This window comes from Carlito syrichta, unplaced genomic scaffold (assembly GCF_000164805.1).
Source record: "Carlito syrichta isolate Samal-C Ts95f unplaced genomic scaffold, Tarsius_syrichta-2.0.1 Scaffold315801, whole genome shotgun sequence".
Taxonomy (NCBI): Eukaryota; Metazoa; Chordata; class Mammalia; order Primates; family Tarsiidae; genus Carlito; species Carlito syrichta.
Genome location: NW_007259897.1, coordinates 970,695 through 988,622, shown reverse-complemented (window position 1 = coordinate 988,622; position 17,928 = coordinate 970,695). Strand labels below are relative to the sequence as shown.

The 17,928-nt window shown below is 47.1% G+C and overlaps 1 protein-coding gene across 1 annotated transcript; it reads right to left on the bottom strand.

The window, feature by feature from the left end:
* Positions 1-307: 307 nt before the first annotated feature.
* BAG3 (BCL2 associated athanogene 3) lies at positions 308-17,469 on the bottom strand. Its single transcript, XM_021706585.1, has 4 exons — positions 17,296-17,469; positions 7,828-8,154; positions 4,470-4,871; positions 308-1,726 (listed from the first exon to the last, which is right to left on the bottom strand). The coding sequence occupies exons 1-4, from the start codon at positions 17,467-17,469 to the stop codon at positions 908-910; spliced, it is 1,722 nt and encodes a 573-aa protein (XP_021562260.1). The 3' UTR covers positions 308-907.
* Positions 17,470-17,928: the final 459 nt, after the last annotated feature.

The window sequence follows — 17,928 nt, the reverse complement described above, 5'->3', positions numbered from 1 at the left end:
GACTGAAGAGTGACCAAGACAATACTTTTATAAACTGTGCCAGTAGAGACGTCAAAAAACTCAGAGAAAGTTTTTAAGTGTATCTGCCATTTATTCTGATTGAAGCCAGGGACAGACAACCTCAGTGTTGCCATTGGTATCAAAGGTTTAGAAATTGGCCGGGCATGGTAGCTCACACCTGTAATCCCAGCACTTTGAGGGTGAGACGGGAGGACTGCTTGAGCCCAGGAGTTCGAGACTAGCCTAGGCAACACAGCGAGACCTCAACTCTATTTCAAACACCAAAAAAAAAAACCACAAAAAAACGTTTTGAGTTGTATTGTTACTTTATTTTTCTTTTTGTAGAGTGTAGCATTAAAGTCATCCAACATACAGATATTCCTATGGCTCCTTACACATTTTATTCTATTTAAAGTTAGGTATTTTAATTATGAGTTGAAGAAAGTAATCCCATTAAAATGGCAACATTTCTGAAAAATGGGTTTCATATTTTTATGTGATAGGATATTGACTCCTCATCAACCCCCCAAAACCTCCTTCTGTCCAGAGCTGCGGGAAGATAGCTCACAACCATGGCTAACGTGGTGCCCATGCACAGAGGGCCCAAAAACAACAAGCAATGGGGGTTAAACTTCTGAAACAACAAACAACTTCTTTATTTGTACAGAGTAAGAATATGGAAGAAAAGCATCATTGTCCTTTTAGCCCTTTTATTAGTTTTTTGCCTCCACCCAAGTCACTGCGTACCAAGCGGCTATGAATAATAAAAACCAACTGACTTAAAGTCCCTGAAATGCATGCAACTTAAAATTCCCTAAAGCACACATCTGTTCCAAGTCTCTGAATCGGATTTTTTTTTTCCAACCAGCTCTTCTTACCAACAAGTCTGATTTTTATTGGGCAGAGACTATGGTGCTGCTGGGTTACCAGCAGTGTCTGTCGTGCTGCTGGGGTTTGAAGTTGCTGCTGCTTTGGCTTCTGGCTGCTGGGTTTCCGTTTGGGGATCTTCTCCATGCCCGGCACTCTTCTTCCCCTTGTGTGCTGCCGAGGCACCCATCTCCATGATTGCCTGCAGCGGCTGGTCGGCTTCAAGGCTACTGGGCTGGAGTTCATAGACCTGGACTTGACCCGGGACATCCACTGCTTTCTGTTCGAGTTTCTCCAAGATGGTCTGAACCTTTCTGACACCATCTCTCCTGGCCTGACGCACATCAGCTCGTCCTTCAGGGTCCACTGAATCCAGGGCCAGCAGTTCTTTGGTCAAATACTCTTCAATCGTCAGGTACTTTTTGTCAGTCTTCTTGCCTTCGAAGTTGTCTACAGCCTGCTCCAACCCTTGCACCTTCTCCAAGATGGCTTCGACTTGCAACACACCGGGATGTTTTGGGGGAGCCTCGGCATCTCCTGGTTTTGGGGGTGTGGCTTCTGCAGCAGCAGTGCTGGGGGCTGCCTTCTCTTCTGCAGCGACGTTCTTGGGGGAAGAGGGGACAGGAGAAGGGCCGGCGCTGGGAGAAGGACAAAGAACTGGAGCAGGTGGAACCTTGACTTCCACCTTCTCCGTGGGAGGTGGAGGCTTCTGGGAAACAGGTTTAGAATCTGCCTCCTTGCGGATCACTTGAATTGGAACGTGTCCAGGAAGGAGATCTGGTCCAACCGGGCCTGGCTTACTTTCTGGTTTGTTTTCAGGTTGGGGAACAGACGGAGAGTCTCGATGGGTCATAAGCTGCTGAGAAAAAGAGAAAAAAGACACAAAGATATTTTTAATCACTGTCTGAAAGTCACAGTTGCTTTGTAGCTAGCACATATTAGAAAGAAAATTGGGAAATGGCTTTTTAAAGAAAGTTTAGCAGTATAAAAGATTTTCAAAGTCAACCAGTGGCTGTTACAAAATAAAAACATCTTAATCATGTATGTGACCAAACCATTAGTTAGGCTTCCACTGATCTCCTTGGGTTATTTGTCTGTTAGGTCTCACACTGAATTTCTTTGTAGAGGGTATTCTTATGACAATGAGAGGAAAGCCAATATAATTTTCAAAAATGAAAACAGCAAAAACTCATGCTGCCTTGCTACACTAGGTCAGCTCAGAGCAGAGTACCGAGGGATTCTGACTCTCAGGTGATATTGCCACAGTCACTGCCTTTGGCCCTCCCCCTCCTTATGCTGTGTAGACAGTCTACGCATGGTGTGACTATCTCATCTCCTATTTCAGAAAAGATATGAGCGGTTTTTTTTAAAGCCTGTGACAGCCTAGTGGTTTCTGCCCAGACTGATGTGTTCTTTGAAAATAAGCAAGATGCTCAAAATAGTTAACCCTATAAAAATTTCACTTCAGGACATCTGTGCCAGAGCCCAACACTCAACTATGATGCAGCATTACTACACTGACCTCTAGCTGCGCATGACTGCAAGCTGTAGCCATATTTCCTTAAAATGAGCTGTGCTCAAAACAGAAATGTCTTGGCTCTTCTACCATGTAAGGGTAGCATTAAAGTCATCCAACATACAGATATATAAAACCTCTTTAAAAATCTCATAATCCTTATCTCATCAAACAGGAAATAAGATTTGAACTATATTATTTCTAAAGTACTCTCAATTTAAAATACTGAATTCCACCAAATGTTCAGTTAGGTCAAATTCTTGAAAGCCTTACAAAAGGGACCTGGGAACAAGCTGTAAAAGGAAGGTAATCACAAACAAGGTTAATGGGGGTGAAAGTAGATTAAATATTGGCCCACTAATCATGAGATATATATGGGAATGATACGTGGGACAAGATCTCCATCTCTCCAAGTGAGCACTTCCTTCCGAGGACGACTGAACTGAGGACTGCTGTCGAGTGACACTCGGCTGTGTTCACACCAGCAACCTCCTTTTCCATCACACCTCTTTTGCCAACCCAGAAGTCCTCCACTTTGGCCCTTATCAGTTCGCCACCCAACTTCATTCCCCTCTCTGGGTTTTAAAAACAAGGGCTGTGTCATCAGTGTTTAGGTGTTTGGGGTTAGAAATACCTAAGGTGCTTTATGGCTGTGCGCTTCAAAATGTCAAGGCCATGAAAGCAAAGAAAGGACCCAGGAACTGTTCTAGACAAAAGAAAGTCTAAAGAGAAGTGACATCTGCATGCAGTGCTCACAACCCTAGATTTGATCTTGGAACATATCCTGGAATGGGGGGAAATTGCTCAAAGGAGAATTGAAAATGGACTATATATTGGATAATACTACTATAAGAATGTTAAAGTTCATGAATCTGGTCATTCTACTGTGGTTATGAATGAGAATGTCTTTTCCTTAGGAAAATAGTTGCTGAAGTATTTAGGGGTAAAGGGACATGACATCTGCAACTAATTCTCAAACAGTCAAAAGACATAGCAATATAAGGGCGAGAAGGAGTGATAAAGCAAATGCAGCAAAATGTTAATAGTGAATTGGGCAAAGAGTATACAGGACTTCTTAGCATGATCCATATAACTCTTCTGTAAGGTTCAAATTATTTCCAAATAAAAAAGCTTTAAAAAGATTTAAAAGGAGGGTCCTCTGTTCCAAGACCCTGGACAGTATCACTGTCTGTAGTAAAAGAATATCCCATATTTGTTCACAGGGCTTTCCTTTTAAAAACTATGCCAAAGAACTAATTTGACTATTCAAGTTGCAGCCAGAGAGGGTCTAGGCCTGCTGAATCTTCTGCTGCTAAGCTACAAACTGCCCAAACTAAATGACTTCCTCCTTCAGGAACCAGCACCCTGTGCCTCCACTGGAGGGTGAGCAGACCTGGACCCACAACCTTCCCTAGACCAGGATGGCTTCCTATCTACCACAGTTGGCCGATGCATCAGCCAGGCAATATGGAACACAACTATGAAGAGAGGAGAAAGGCATAAGACATGTCCCCGTAGTCAGGTTCAGTTGAAGAGATAAAATGAACACTTATGAAATGCACAGAATAACACGTGCTGAACTGGAAGACACTCATACAAAGCACTGTGAGAAAGACATGTAGGCTTCAAGGAAGAGACGAGACCGGCTCATCCCCTGGAGGAGGGGGAGGACCTGGATTGCGCGGGCACTTTGAGAGTGAGCTGAACACGAGCAAAGGCACAGGGCTGGGAAGGAGCAGAGTGAACCTGTGGAGTGGAGGGAGGAAGGAGATGCGCTACCTGGAAGTCAGGAGGTGAGGATGGGGGTGTGAGGGGCCCTGTCAGGGTGTGGTGGCACTAAGGAATCCCAAGTGTGTGAGTTTTGTCAAGCTGTTTCTTCTGCCCCTGAGGCAGCCACAATGGAGAATGGGTTTCACAGCCTCAGGGCTCGACCTGTGTTTCTGTCGAAGACCAGCAGTTTCCCAAACCTCACTTTCCTCCAGTTTGTGCAGGTTAACTAGCTGGGAGAACCCAGAGCACTTGCAGAGCTCCTGGGTCCCCGAGAGATACCACCACGGCCAGTCTGTGGCCAACTAACTTCCCGTACCTGAGGCCTGTCGACTACGGTGTGTACACGGAGGGGCGACGGCGAGTGCACCGGCGTGCTGCCTCTGGCCGGCGAACCCTCCCGGCTTGATGCACCCCGGATGGGTGACCTGAATGGGGATGCTGCCCGTGGGGGCCGGGGCTCCCAGTCATCACCCTGGATCTTGTGGTACACAGGCTGGTGGGTCTGGTATTCACCCTGCTGAGCTGGGTAGTGGGTCTTCTGGGCTTGATGAAAAGCGGGCTGGGCTACTGGTCGGGTGATGTTCTGCTCGTGTATCACTGGGATGGGGATGTAGCCTCGGGGGAGCTGGTGACTGCCCAGGTTGCTCCTGCCAGAGGAGGGCAGGCTGGCTGAAGAGGATGAGGATGAGCAATCAGAGGCAGCTGGAGACTGGGACCGCTGCAAGAAACAAAGGGTAGAGGGTGTGGTCCCATGAGTGACTCCTTTGCCTTGGCTTTCCAGCCCCGCCTTCCTTTGTGCACCTGCTCTAGGCAGCCCGTTTCCTAAGACCTCCCATGTGTCATTTTCTGTTTTCTTTGAGTTGGAGTCTCACTCTGTCACCCAGACTGAAGTGCAGTGGCCGCTCCCGGCCACCGCAGTCTTGACCTGCTGGGCTCCGGCGATCCTTCCGCCTCAGCCTTCCAAGTAGCTGGAACTACAGGCACGCGTTACCATACCCGGCTAATTTTTTTGATTTATTGTAGAGATGAGGTCTCGCCAAGTTGCCCAGGCGGGTCTTGAACCTGTGGGCCCAGGTAATCCATTCACCTCAGCCTCCCAAAGGCACGGGATTACAGGCTGAGCCACCAAGCCTGGCTGTCATTTTCAATTTTCAAAATGTAGTATTAAGATTAAGAACTCGGCCGGGTGCAGTGGCTCAGCCTGTAATTCCAGCACTTTGGGAGGCCGAGGCGAGAGGATTGCCTGAGCCCAGGGGTTCGAGATCAGCCTGGGTAACTTGGTGAGACCTCATCTTTACAATAAATCACAAAAACTAGCCGGGCATGGTGGTATGCATCTGTAGTTCCAGCTACTTGGAAGGCTGAGGCAGAAGGATCGCCTAAGTCCAGCAGGTTGAGGCTGCAGTGGTCATGAGCATGCCACGGCACTCCAGACTGGGCGACAAGCGTGAGACTACAACTCAAAAAAAAAAACCAGATTAAGAACTCTAGGATCAAGAGGTTTAGGTTTAAATTCTTAGTAGTTCAATAGCTTTCTGGGCCTCATTTGAAATATAGAGAGTACCCTCCCCACATCGGGCCGTTGTAAAGATTATCTAAAATCATCTGTGTATAAGCTTCAGCACGAGTCCAACACACAGGAAGCATTTAGTACACTGTATCTGTTGTTATTACATACCATCTCACTTCCCCTTTCCATAAGTCTCTCTACCAGTCTACAGAGAACTCAGTCAAGCAACTGGAAGCTGCCGTATGTCCTCTATGTGACCAGTGGCAGGCCAAATCCCTTTCCCTTCTGGGCCGCCTTCTATTCACCTAGAAAATGAGGGCATTTCCCCAGCTGCTGTCTAAGGGTCTTGTTAGCTTAAATTTGCTAAGATTTTTCTGACTGATGTGTCATTTTGATTTTTGCAGCAAAATCATTACAAAGCTGGTACTCCTTCTTCAAGAAAGAAAACAGGCTCCCGGTATCCCACATAAACTATAACTTTTTACTCCCAAGCAAGTAGTGAAGCTAAACAAATTCAGATAGAGCTGAGAGGCAATCAACTATGGGTACAGACAGGAAATGAGAATTTGTGCTCAAGAACAACGCCAACAGATACAACGGGATGATCTGTAGATAGGAAAATGAAGAGGGCTTTACTGCTGAGGAATCCTATTAGAGATTTCTCAAATCTCAGTTAAGAACCAGATTAAGGCCGGGCTTGGTGGCTCAGCCTGTAATCCCAGCACTTTGGAAGGCCGAGATGAGTGGACTGCCTGAGCTCGTGGGTTCAAGACCCGCCTGGGCAACTTAGCGAGACCTCATCTCTACAATAGATAAAAAGTTAGGCGGGTGTGGTAGTGCACGCCGGTAGTTCCAGCTACTTGGAAGGTTGAGGCAGAAGGATTGCTGGAGCCTAGCAGGTCGAGGCTGCAGTGGCCGGGAGTGGCCACTGCACTCCAGTCTGGGAGACAGAATGAGACTCCAACTCAAAAAAAAAAAAAAGAATGATTTTTTAGCTATTACTGTACTGAATCCATCAACACATTCCTGAAACATTTGGTTTCAGGATTAAAACCCTAGCTTAAAGAAGCTGCGTTCCTGACTCTTTAGTCTGAATTTCCTTTTAAACTATCATACACTGTGAGGGCAGGTATGGGATCTCATTTTCTTTTTTAAAGACAGGGTCCCAGTCAGGCTTGATGGCTCAGACTGTAATCCCAGCGCTTTGGAGGCCGAGGTGAGTGGATTGCCTGAGCCTGTGGGTTTGAGACTCGCCTGGGGAACTTGACAGGACCTCATCTCTACAATAAATAAAAAATTAGCTGGGTGTGGTAGTGCGCACCTGTAGTTCCAGCTACTTGGAAGGTTGAGGCGGAAGGATTGCCGGAGCCCAGCAGTTCGAGGTTACAGTGGCTGGGAGCGGCCACTGCACTCCAGTCTGGGTGACAGAGTGAGACTCCAACTCAAAAAAAAAAAAAAAAAAAAAGGCAGTCCCACTTTGTCACCCAGGCTGGAGTACAGTGGTGCACTCATAGCTCATTGCAGCCTCAAACTCCTGAGGTTCAAGCGATTCTCCCACCTTGGCTTCCTGAGTTCTGGGGCCACAGGTAAGTGCCACCATGTCTGGCTAACTTATTTTTTATAGAGACAGGATCTCACTATATTGTTCAGGTTGGTCTTGAACCCCTGGCCTCAAGTGATTCTCTGCACCCAACCTGGGGTCTTATTTTCATATCAGTATAGCTTTGAGATGATTTACCTGTAAATACTGTGCCAAATGAAACAAGATACAGCTATTTCGGTGTTTCCGAAATAGAAAGCCCAGTGTGAATAAGGAGCACTGAAACTAGGAGCTGAGGGCCAGGCTTCTGGTCCCAGCTGTGCGACTTCTACCTGCATGTAACTGGACCAAGCCATTTACAGTTTATCCTTCTGAGCCTCCATTTCTAACTATAAAAATGAGCCATGCCCTGCCCACCTGAAAAACACCCCTATGAGACAGGGGAAGACATGTGGGCTGTCAACTTGTGTTTGCTGGGTGACCTCTGATAGTGCGGGCCAGGACCAGATGCCTTGCAAGCTAACAGGTACCTGGGCCAGGGCACTGTCCTCAGGGGCTGGAGACCAGCCCAAGAAACACAGCAGCTCACTCTCCCACAGGCCTGCAAGCCAGGCCTCTCCTTACCTCAGGTCCATGGGAGGCTGGAGGCTGGGCTGCCACAGCTGCTGCCACCTGTCCACACTGTTTATCTGGCTGGGTGGCTTCTGGCATGCCTCGTAGAGGTGACTGAGACCTCTGAGGAGCCACTGGGGCCGCCTCGGTTCGGAATCGCTGTGTCCCAGGCTGGGAATAGGCATGGAAGAGGTGTGGCTGCCGGTTCTCAGAGCCTTCATGGAGGACAGGAATGGGAATGTAGCCTGGTCGGAGCTGAGGGTACACAGGGTGGCCTTCCCTAGTGGGCAGCAGCCTGGAGCCCTCACGGGAAGGGCCGTTGGCAGAGGATAAGGTTTCCTGAAATAAAAAGAGAAGAAACACAGGCTGGTTAGAAACTGGGAAGAAAATATTCCTGAAGAGGAAACAATGTGGTGCTGAGCACTCTGATCCTTCTGAGCGATTTGGACCCTGAAGTGTCAGTCAGCTCCATGGCTCTATGCTTCTTCTAAGCCCTGCACCCCATGGAGGCTGCTGTTAACCGCAGTTTAAGAATTAGAGCATCAGCTGGGTGCAGTGGCTCACACCTGTAATCCCAGCACTTTGGGAGGCAGAGGTGAGAGGATGGCCTCAGTCCAGGAGTTGGAGACCAGCCTGGGCAACTTGGTGAGACCTTGTCTCTATGATACATCAAAAAATTAGCCAGGCGTGGTGGTGTGCACCTGTGGTTCCAGTTACTTGGAAGGCTGAGGTGGAAGGATCACCTGAGTCCAGCAGCTTGAGGCTGTGGTGGCCATGAGCATGCCACTGCACTCCAGCCTGGGCAATAGAGTGAGACTCCAACTCAAAAAAAAGAATTAGGGGCATCAGGAGAAAGCATGTGAGCCAAGGTATCTGTTGAGCACAGAAGTCCCAATTCCCCAAACTGGTAAGACAAGTTTCTTTCCTGGGTGACAAAGGGCAGCAGTGTACATAGGAGTGTTGCTGACTGTCTCCTAAATTTCCAGAGACCCAGATCAGAAGGTAATCCCAAGAAGTAGGATCAATTCCAACCACTAAACTATAGTAAGTCTCTCTGCTTCCAAAAGGCCTCAAATTTCCCAACCACACAGAGTTTGTATTGGGCCCAAACACAGAACATGGTTTGGAAATCTTTGCAGGCAAGTGAGGTTGGAGGGCAAGGGCTGCCTCCTCAGAAGTATTGTTAGAACAAGATGCAAGAAAGGGAAATACACAGGAATGTAGAAGCAGCACAGGATGGGAACAAAACCCAGGATTAACTGTGCTAGCCTTATAATGAAGATTCTTTGCTTGGCCAAACTTGATAAAGTCAGGCTTCTAAACCTTCTCCTAGGTCCATCTGTGCACTTCCTTGTAAAATCCAGTTTTAGCACTGCTAAGTCAGTTTTGCCAGAAGCCCCTGCCCTTGACATCCAGTTACCATTAATGTCTGATCAGGTTCCTCATCCTTCAGCACTCCCTGGATGGTGTCTGGTCACCCTGGCCTGTCTTCAGCAAGAATCCTATTACGTCCATTTAGCCAGAATCCCCTTACCCCTGATGTTTCCTGTTAGTCAATTTCTATTCACTGACCCCCACACTGTTCCTTAGCTATAAAATCCCACTTGCCCATGCTGTATTCGGAGTTGAGTCCAATCTCTCTACCCCACTGCAAGACCCTATTGCAGTGATCCCTATACCTTATCATGAGGTCCTGAATAAAGTCTTTCTTACTGTGCTTTAACAAGTATCACCGAGTAAATTTTTCTTTAACACAACAAAGCCTGCTTGGGTGATTAGCAGTTGGGGTCCCTCTCTTATAAGTCCTCTCATGAAATTCTCCCTTCAATGGCCTAGCTATTTTGGGACCCTTGAAAAGGCCAAGTTCCAGATGTACCATAAGAGAAGATCTTATTTCAGACAACAGGGCCAGCCAGTCACTCACTGAGCAATGCCATCTCTCACCAAACAGAGGTTCTGTCTCCTGAGCACTAGAGGGTCCTTTTATAGGAGGGGACCTATTGATCTGTGTGACTTATACCTATCTGAGTAGGTCAACTGTTAAGGAGAATGATCCTTCCTTAAGGAGGCATCTCTCTGAACAGCAAACAAATGCCAAAGGCTAACACTCTATGAGCTTGCAGGGAATTTCTACTGTTGCAAAATCAGCCAGACACTAAGCGCTAATCTGCATTTTGAGTGACTAGACCATTAATTTCGGGATGTTTCTATTTATATGCAGGCGTGTGCGCCAAGTGGCTGACCCTGAAATTTAGCCCTTTCAAGCCCATCATCAGCGGCCTCCCTCCTGCTGAGACCCTGTCCCTTGGAAGGCCTCCAGCACACAGGAAAGGCAAGGGTGTCACCATGTCCTTGGAGACAGGGGGAGACAGGCACTCTCAGATTAGAATACCCACGTGCTCAGGGCAGCAGCATTATGTTAGCCTGCTTAACTGTCAGGTCACCCAAGAGCAGGAGTGAGTCCAGGCCTCACATTCAGAACCGAATTCCTGCTGTGAGACAGGCACTGAAAGGAAGCCAGCAAGGGGCACTGAAGAAACTCTGCTTCTCAGTGTTGAGTCATAACATGCCTGTGGGCATTCTGTCCACTCACTGGGGCATCCTTCCTTCCAGCCAAAATTGGGCCCTGCGTAAGTCCTGCAGTCTCATTTTTGCTAGCTGCCCAGGGGGCTCATTTCTTCACAGTCATGCCCAAAAGTCTCAGCGATTTACACAATCCACATAGCAGAGCTGAGCAGTTAGCAAGCCCTTATACACCTGGGTGAACACCCTGTCACCACTCTCATGAGTCCTATCAGCAAGGCACAATCCCTGCCAACAAGGGGCTTGTAAGAAGGTTTAAGAATGCATGAAACAAACAAGAAGCAAAATTACTTGGGAAGCCCCAAGGTATGGGGGAAATGTATAGGCTTTTCTAGATAGAGGCTAGCCTAGACTGAATCTAAGTTGGAGTATTACCTCTATGAGTAACAGTTCTGTGAGCTTGGAAAATTCTCCTACCTCTGTAAGCCTCCATTTCCTCTTCTAAAAAATGGAGCTAGCAAGACCTGCCTTGTAGAAATATGAGTTTTTATAAGAGCACATTAAGAGGGATGCCCTCTGGAGGTCGGCAAAAAATACGAGTTGGTCCCCAAATGGACACAAATTATGCTCTTCAAATCCAGTGTCAAAAGAATCAAAGGTGAAGGACAAGGTTAATCAATGGATAGTGATTGAAGCCAGAATAGTGGTTACCTCTAGAGGAGATGGTAGCAGCTGGGAAGGGTCCTGAAAGAACCTTCTGAAGTGATGGAAATATTTTTTTTTTCTAGGTGGTAGTAAATGAGTATATACCTATGTAAAAATCCATTAAACTATACCCTTTCCTGGAACCCCCATACTGCCCATCTCCTGCCACATCCGACCCATACTATCTGGTTTTAACAGAGGAGAACCACTAACCTCAACCTCATCACCTCTCTAGCAGCTGGGCCCCTCAGGGCCTAGCTGAGGCGTGGCTTCTCTTGGGGGAAGCCCCTGTATCCAGAAGGCACTGAGCTGGCCTAACAAGAGTTGTGCATTTTATACAGCTCCCTGAACACATTTTACAGTTCAATTTTTTTTTGAGTCAGAATCTCACTCTGTCACCCAGGTTGGAGGGCAATGGCACACTCATGGCCACCTCAGCCTCAACCTGCTGGGCTCAGGTGATCCTTCCGCCTCAGCCTTCCAAGAAGCTGGAACTACAGGCGTGTGCCACTATGCCTGGCTAATTTTTTGATTTAGTGTAGAGACGAAGTCTTGCCATGTGGCCCAGGCTGGTCTTCAACCTGTTGCACCTCAATTAAAAGATACAAGGAAAGAAGAAAGGAAGGAGGGAGGAAAGAAGACAACCCTGCCTTCACAAGGGACCGTGACAGCACAGACTGCTTCCTGGAGCCAATATTCAACCGGTGTCTTTCCAGCACCAGTGAGGAAAGAATGTGCTTACTGTCGGCAGGGAACAGTGGTGTCAGAACAGCAGTCAGAAGGCAGAGCTTGAAAGGTGGCATGGAACTGAAGGAGACTGGGCTGAAGCCCAGGGGCTGAGCTGGAGTTAGGGACCGATGTCCACAGTTCCTGATAGTTCTGACCACCATGAGAGATGCTTCAGCAAGATGAGACAGAATGGAAAGGAGAAACTAGGACAAGGGAAGTGAGGGGGGATGTCAGGGAGGAGAGTGGGAAAGTGAATGCAACACAGTGCAGAGGACCTGGAGGGGAAGGGGGCGCCCAGAAACACGAGTTGGGAGGGAGAGAGGCTTGGACAAGACTCATGTCTGAGCATGGGGCCCAATGAAACATGCTACCACCAGCCGGCACAAGCCAGAAAGCAGGGATGGTTAGGACAGGCAAGAGCAGCCCATAGGCTGCTTCTCCTACAGTCCCGAGGTCTGTACTCCTGGGTCTGTGTGTATTAATGACCCACTGATATAATTTAATTAAAAAACCACATGTCTCTTTGTGAGCCTTGCATCTAAAAGAAATTCCCAGCTCCCCTTCCACTCTGGTAAGATTTTGTTCGAAAACCTTGCTTTAAGTAAGAAACAAAACAAACAAACAAACAAAAAAACACGTGAATTTTTCAAAATAGGTAATTAAATACTTCTACATGAATGAATAATTTAAACCAAAATGAAACTCCACCCATTATAAGGTGGAAATCCTGCTGCCACACCATCATTAGAGTCATGGCAGCTAATACTTCCATTTTTACTAAGTAAAAAACACTGCCTGGAAGAGTTAAATTGCCCTTTCTCTCCTTTATGGTGTTTTTGTCGTAACTGAGTAAAATAAAATAATCTAGTAAAAAATAATTTCATGAAAAAAGAGGAAAAAATGTGTAATATTTACGATTCCCCTAGAATATGACTAAAACATGTCTCTTCAATCCATTAAGTGTTCTCAGGTTCAAGCACAAGTTCAGAAGAAGCCTCTTGGTTCTCTCACTATTTGCCCTATCCTGACTTCCACGGGAACCTGGAATCTGTCTCCTCAGGGTTGGGGGCAGCTCTGTGTGATCATGTGATAGGGACCAGCACAACCATGGTGGCCAAGCAGATGACTGCCGATCCTTGCTGCCATATCATCATGGCCTGCCTGCAGCTCAGAGCTCATTATCCTTATCTTTGGGTAATGACATCAGGAATATATGTTATACAAAATCCAATTAGGAGCTAAGAGCCCAGAAGCTGAGTTCTGACTCACTGCTTATCTTGCTACAATGATGTATAAACTGAATTGGTTAATTCTTCCCCCTTGTTTGTAAATTGCATTAAAATCCTGAGGCATGTCTTAGAGCACCAAACAACTCCATGAGATGTTCAGGATAGAAAGCAGGAAAAAAATTACTCCAGATGAGCCAAAATTTGTCCTACTAAGTACAAGATATTATTACTAGAGAAAGCCTGAGGTTAGGTTCTAAGCTTTGGTGAGCTGTTGGGCTTGTTGCTTAATAGTATGTCTAAACTGTGCTATTGGTTTTTCACAGCAGGACAGTTAGGAAACCTGGGTAGACTGCGTTTGGTCCTAATCCTGGATCTGCGAAATGTCAAAAAGTGCAGACTCTAAGACTAACCCCATGAAGGTCTGATTCAGTAGGTGTGTGATGAAGCCCAAAGGACCACACTGAGAAACTGTGATTGAAAGTTCCTTCCATTACTGACACTCTCTGTGGCCTGATTCCAAAGTCCCTTCTAGTTCTCAATATCTATGCAAAACAAGGAAAAGTTAATGTCACAGAAATCTAAAAATGACCACTCTTAGCTACACTAAAATTATATCAGAAATCACTGGAACTCAGAGCACCTAAAGTTCCATGTCCCAAATGAAGAGGAGGAAGCTGCTGGCCCATTCACCCAAGGAGTTCTTACGCCTTAAAAGCAGGGTGGGAACAACGGCTTGTGGGAACCTGCTAGGTGTCTCCCTAGCTAGGTATACACAGGGCACACACACATCCATGGGACGGCCGTGGAGAAGAGTTTGCCTTGACCCACTCTGCATACTGGGAGGCTTATGAACCCTGAAAATGGGCCCCTTCTGTGAGTCCTAACTGTGGCTCCATGGTAACAGTGCTCTTTAAAAAATGGGCTCAACACCTACAAACCACAGCTCCCATCATTCTGATTTGAATTAAGGGTAACAGTAATAAAGGTAACTCTCAGGGCTGTCCCATAGCATTTCTGACATGACAGCCCTGGAGTCCTAAGTAGGACACAGATTCTATTAACTGGGTTTTTAGGCCAGAAGAGCCTTCACAGGGGTCAGGTGTTGAGTTTTCCTAACAATGCCTCAAAATTTCTAAAATAAAGAAAAAAGAAGAGGAAAACAGGAATCCTGGAACTCCCCATATGGCTAGGATCTGGATCAAAATTAAGTGGCTGGGCTCACCTCCTTCAGGCAATAAGAAAAGCATCCTTCTACAATACAAAATAAATAGACCTGAGCTTAAACAACCCACCAAAACTTTCTGCTTGGAATGACAGGCCGTATAAGTGAATTAAATATTACTGTTCATTCAATATGTTTTTAAAAATAGTCATTTGCATCCATATAGCCAAAGCCAAAAGTGCTTCAGTTCCCATTGGATCATGACATAGGGTCTCTTCCCTTCTCCCTAGCACTGTTTTGGGGATATAATAAACACTGGGAAATTCTGAATAATAAACTAAGTCTACATTTCACCAAAGTCCATTTATAGCACACCTGAGGAGTTAGGTTTCATCGTGGGACTCCTGAGAAGCCAAGAGGTCTGCGTTAGCCACACATTCTATAAGCAATCACGAGTTACAGGTCATTGGATGTTTTATCTGATAGCCTGTTATTAAAATTTATACATTTTATCTTGGGATTAATGAGATGGGTGTCCCTATGTGTTTCCACTGGGAAAATCTTTTTAGAAGATGAAACCAGCATTGCTTATCTTTGCACTTGTGTCCAAATAAACAGAAATAAACTTGCATGAGCCCTGGTCTTCAAGTTGCCACCCTGGGCTCCAGTCTCTTTCTGCTGCTCACCAGCCAAGTAGCCTCAGATAGAATTCCCTGCTACTAAGACTCAGTTTCCTCAGCTATAAAAACCTCCATACCTCCCAGGAGTTTTTACGAGATTCAAGTGGAATAAGCCAGGCGTCTTTTGTGAACTCTGATCTGCTCCTGAGACAATCACGTTCTTTCATTCCACAAGTAGTTCTTGACGGATCCAACTTTCCTCAAGCACCAGTTGGTTGCTTATTGGTTACAAAGCCTAATTCTTCATTGATCTCACCAAGTTGGTAATAAGTTGGTTTGAGCCGCGAGTCCCTTTATCTTGGAATCTTAAGAGGACTAATTAGCAAGAATGCTACTTTCTCTGCTGAAGACTGTATCAAAAGTTTCACAACCTGGAAGCAAACACAGTCAAAACCACTCTAGACACCTGGGCCCTAAACTCCTCTTCCTCCAACAGGCCCATCAGCGGCTTTGGGGAAGGGGCCTGCACTGCAGACACACCCACCACTGAGAAGCAACACCCACCGCACTCACTGGCTCCTTGCACACATTCCCCTGAGTCCCATGGGAGAAAAGGCAGGCCAGACTGTGGCACTGCCCAGGAACAGACAGAACATCTGCTGGTGGCCTCTCAACATCCTCAGAGTGTCCCTCACCAGAGTGCACACAAGTAGCCCCCAGGCCAGCCACCTGCTGGGTACTTCCCCAGTGGGAGGGAGTGTCCAGGACTCTGTCAGCATCCAGCCGACCCACCCCTGGAGGGCTCCTCAAGGATGCTAGGTAGGAGTGGGAGCTGGGATGTGGCCCAAGGTCACACAGGAAGTTAGCACAGCCAGGTCAAGTTGCTCCCTCTGAACTCACAGTTTCAAGCCCCTATCTCCTTTTCAGGAGAAAAAAAGAAAAAGAGCAGGGCCTCCTGCTTTAATCAATCTAAAGTCACAAATCACAGGTGGAAAAGTACTTGAAATTTCAATACCAGAAGGCAAACTGTCTGAATCTAGACAGAGACCAGGAAAAGAGACTTCCCAGCTGGTACATTTCCATGGATTTCTCAAGGACTTGTCTCATACTAAAAGTGAAAACTGCCCAATCACTTGGTGACACCATCTGCTAGACACCAATAGGGCAACTGTCTGGTTAGGTATCAGTGTGCAAGGCATCAGTAGAGACATATTTTGTACAGAATACAATTTCCTAAAAGAAAAAAAAATCTCTAACTCATCAACTGTCACTCAGACAAGGGGTCCCTCTCTTACTGAAGATGAGATCCTTGGGGGAATGAATCCCTGGGTCTCCACCCTCTTAGGTTGCTGTGGGAGGAATGCTTTGAGAAGGTGCTTAGGGAGGCATCTTCTGTGAACTCTAGGGGGGCTGGCAACTAGAAGAGCCCTCCCTCTCCTTCTCTCTGTGGTGACGTTACGCCCCTGAGGGCTGGGTCCAGAACTGCTGTGCAGACAACTGACCCCTCGGTTCCTTGGCAAGGTAGCTTGGCTTCCCCCAGCAAACTGGGTACCTAGCTCTTGCCTGGTACTGCCCTCCGGACTGCACAGACATGGCTGAGGGAGACCGTGCCCTTGGGGAGCCGGTGTTGAAGAGTACAAACAGTGCTCCATAAAGCATGGTGCAGGAAACAATTCCCCTGGCCTGCCTTGGGAGAGATCAGCAGATGAATCTACAGGCTCATGGGGCTGTGGGCCGTCAGTCTGGCAGAGCTTCCAGAAGGTCCATCAGCCTTCATCTGATCCCTATTACAGTCTATCTACATACTACTCTCCCAAGGGGGCACAGGAAGCCCCAGGGAGGGGTTCTGAGGGCCATCTGGACACTGATCAAGTGGGAATCAGCTAAACTTGGTATGAGGGGGATAAAAGGAGGTCTAGCTTCTAAGAAATAAGACTTCAGGTCTGAGAGCTGAAAGACCCATGTATAGCCAGGACAGTCTACTGTGTGAGGAAGCCAAACCCTTACCTGCGAACACCCTTCAACTCCACAGTGGAGGCTGTGGACGTTTCCAGGGGTGGCACATATGCATCAGTTCAGGCTCTGGACTAGTCACCTCCCATTACCATCTCCCTTGATTCTCCTACCCTGTTGGACAGGACTACGGCTATACCCACTTTATAGAAGGGGAGACTGAGGCTCGGGGAAGGCAAGTGATTTACCTAGGATCGCTAGAACCCATGGTAAGGCCAGGTATATGCTAACCTTTCTGCTACTCCTGCCACACCTGTGCACTGTGAGATAGCATTCATGTGTTACTAATGTCTCCAAAACCTTCATCTTTCCAGAGTAAAACATAGCAGGAGGGAAAGCATTTTATTTCACCCAGCCGAGCTGGGCTGAAGCTCAGACCTGGAACATTCAGTTCAAGTATGCTCTGGGTCAGAGAGCCAGCACTCTGTGCTGAGTCATCAGCCCAGCTGAGGCAGGGCAAGGGAGAGTGAGGGCACTCAGCTTAATTATGAGTCACTACAGCCCCAAGATTGCACCGAACGCCAAGCAGGGGGCACTGTCCGAACAGGGGCCCCTTTCTACCTAGGCAGGAGAGCAGATCCTGCGCTGATGCTGACAGTCTGTTGTAACGATCCAGAAGGTTCAACCCGTGAAGTGGCTGCTTTTTCTTCTGCACACGCAGGTGCTTGCCCATCCTCCCACTGTTTGGATTTTTAAACCATTCATTCACTTATTCATTCATTCAGCATCAAAGAAAAATAATTGAAAAAAATGTTATTTTACTTTAATGAACACTGAGGAAGTTATCTGGAAATAGGAAATGTTTGTTCTCCAACAGGATGCTGAGGAATTTCCAGTGGAAATTCACCCAAGCTCACTATGGCACAGCTCTGTTCCAGGAGCTCTTGGGCGGCTGAGCTGTTTACAGGCTCCTGACTCAGGCAGCAAGCAATCTGTGATTCCAGACTTTTCTGAACTGACAGTGAATAAGAAGCTTCCCGTGTACGGTATCTGATCTTACTGCCAGCCACGCACACAAAAGAACTTTTAGGGACTCCTTTCACAGTGCTGGGGTTGCTCTCTGTGCAGCTACGGATTAGTGGAGTCTAGCTGCCGCCAGCTCCCAACCTCTCCAGGCCTGTTGGAAGATGCT

What these genes read in the sequence shown, in the direction of transcription:
- BAG3 (XM_021706585.1), bottom strand. Translation starts at nt 17,469, where the DNA reads ATGGGCAAGCACCTGCGTGTGCAGAAGAAAAAGCAGCCACTTCACGGG. An exon ending in CAGCCTCCCATGGACCTGAG is followed by an intron (nt 4,872 to 7,827) that starts GTAAGGAGAGGC and finishes TGTTTCTTGCAG; the next exon opens with CGGTCCCAGTCTCCAGCTGC. An exon ending in CCGTAGTCGACAGGCCTCAG is followed by an intron (nt 1,727 to 4,469) that starts GTACGGGAAGTT and finishes TCTTTTTCTCAG; the next exon opens with CAGCTTATGACCCATCGAGA.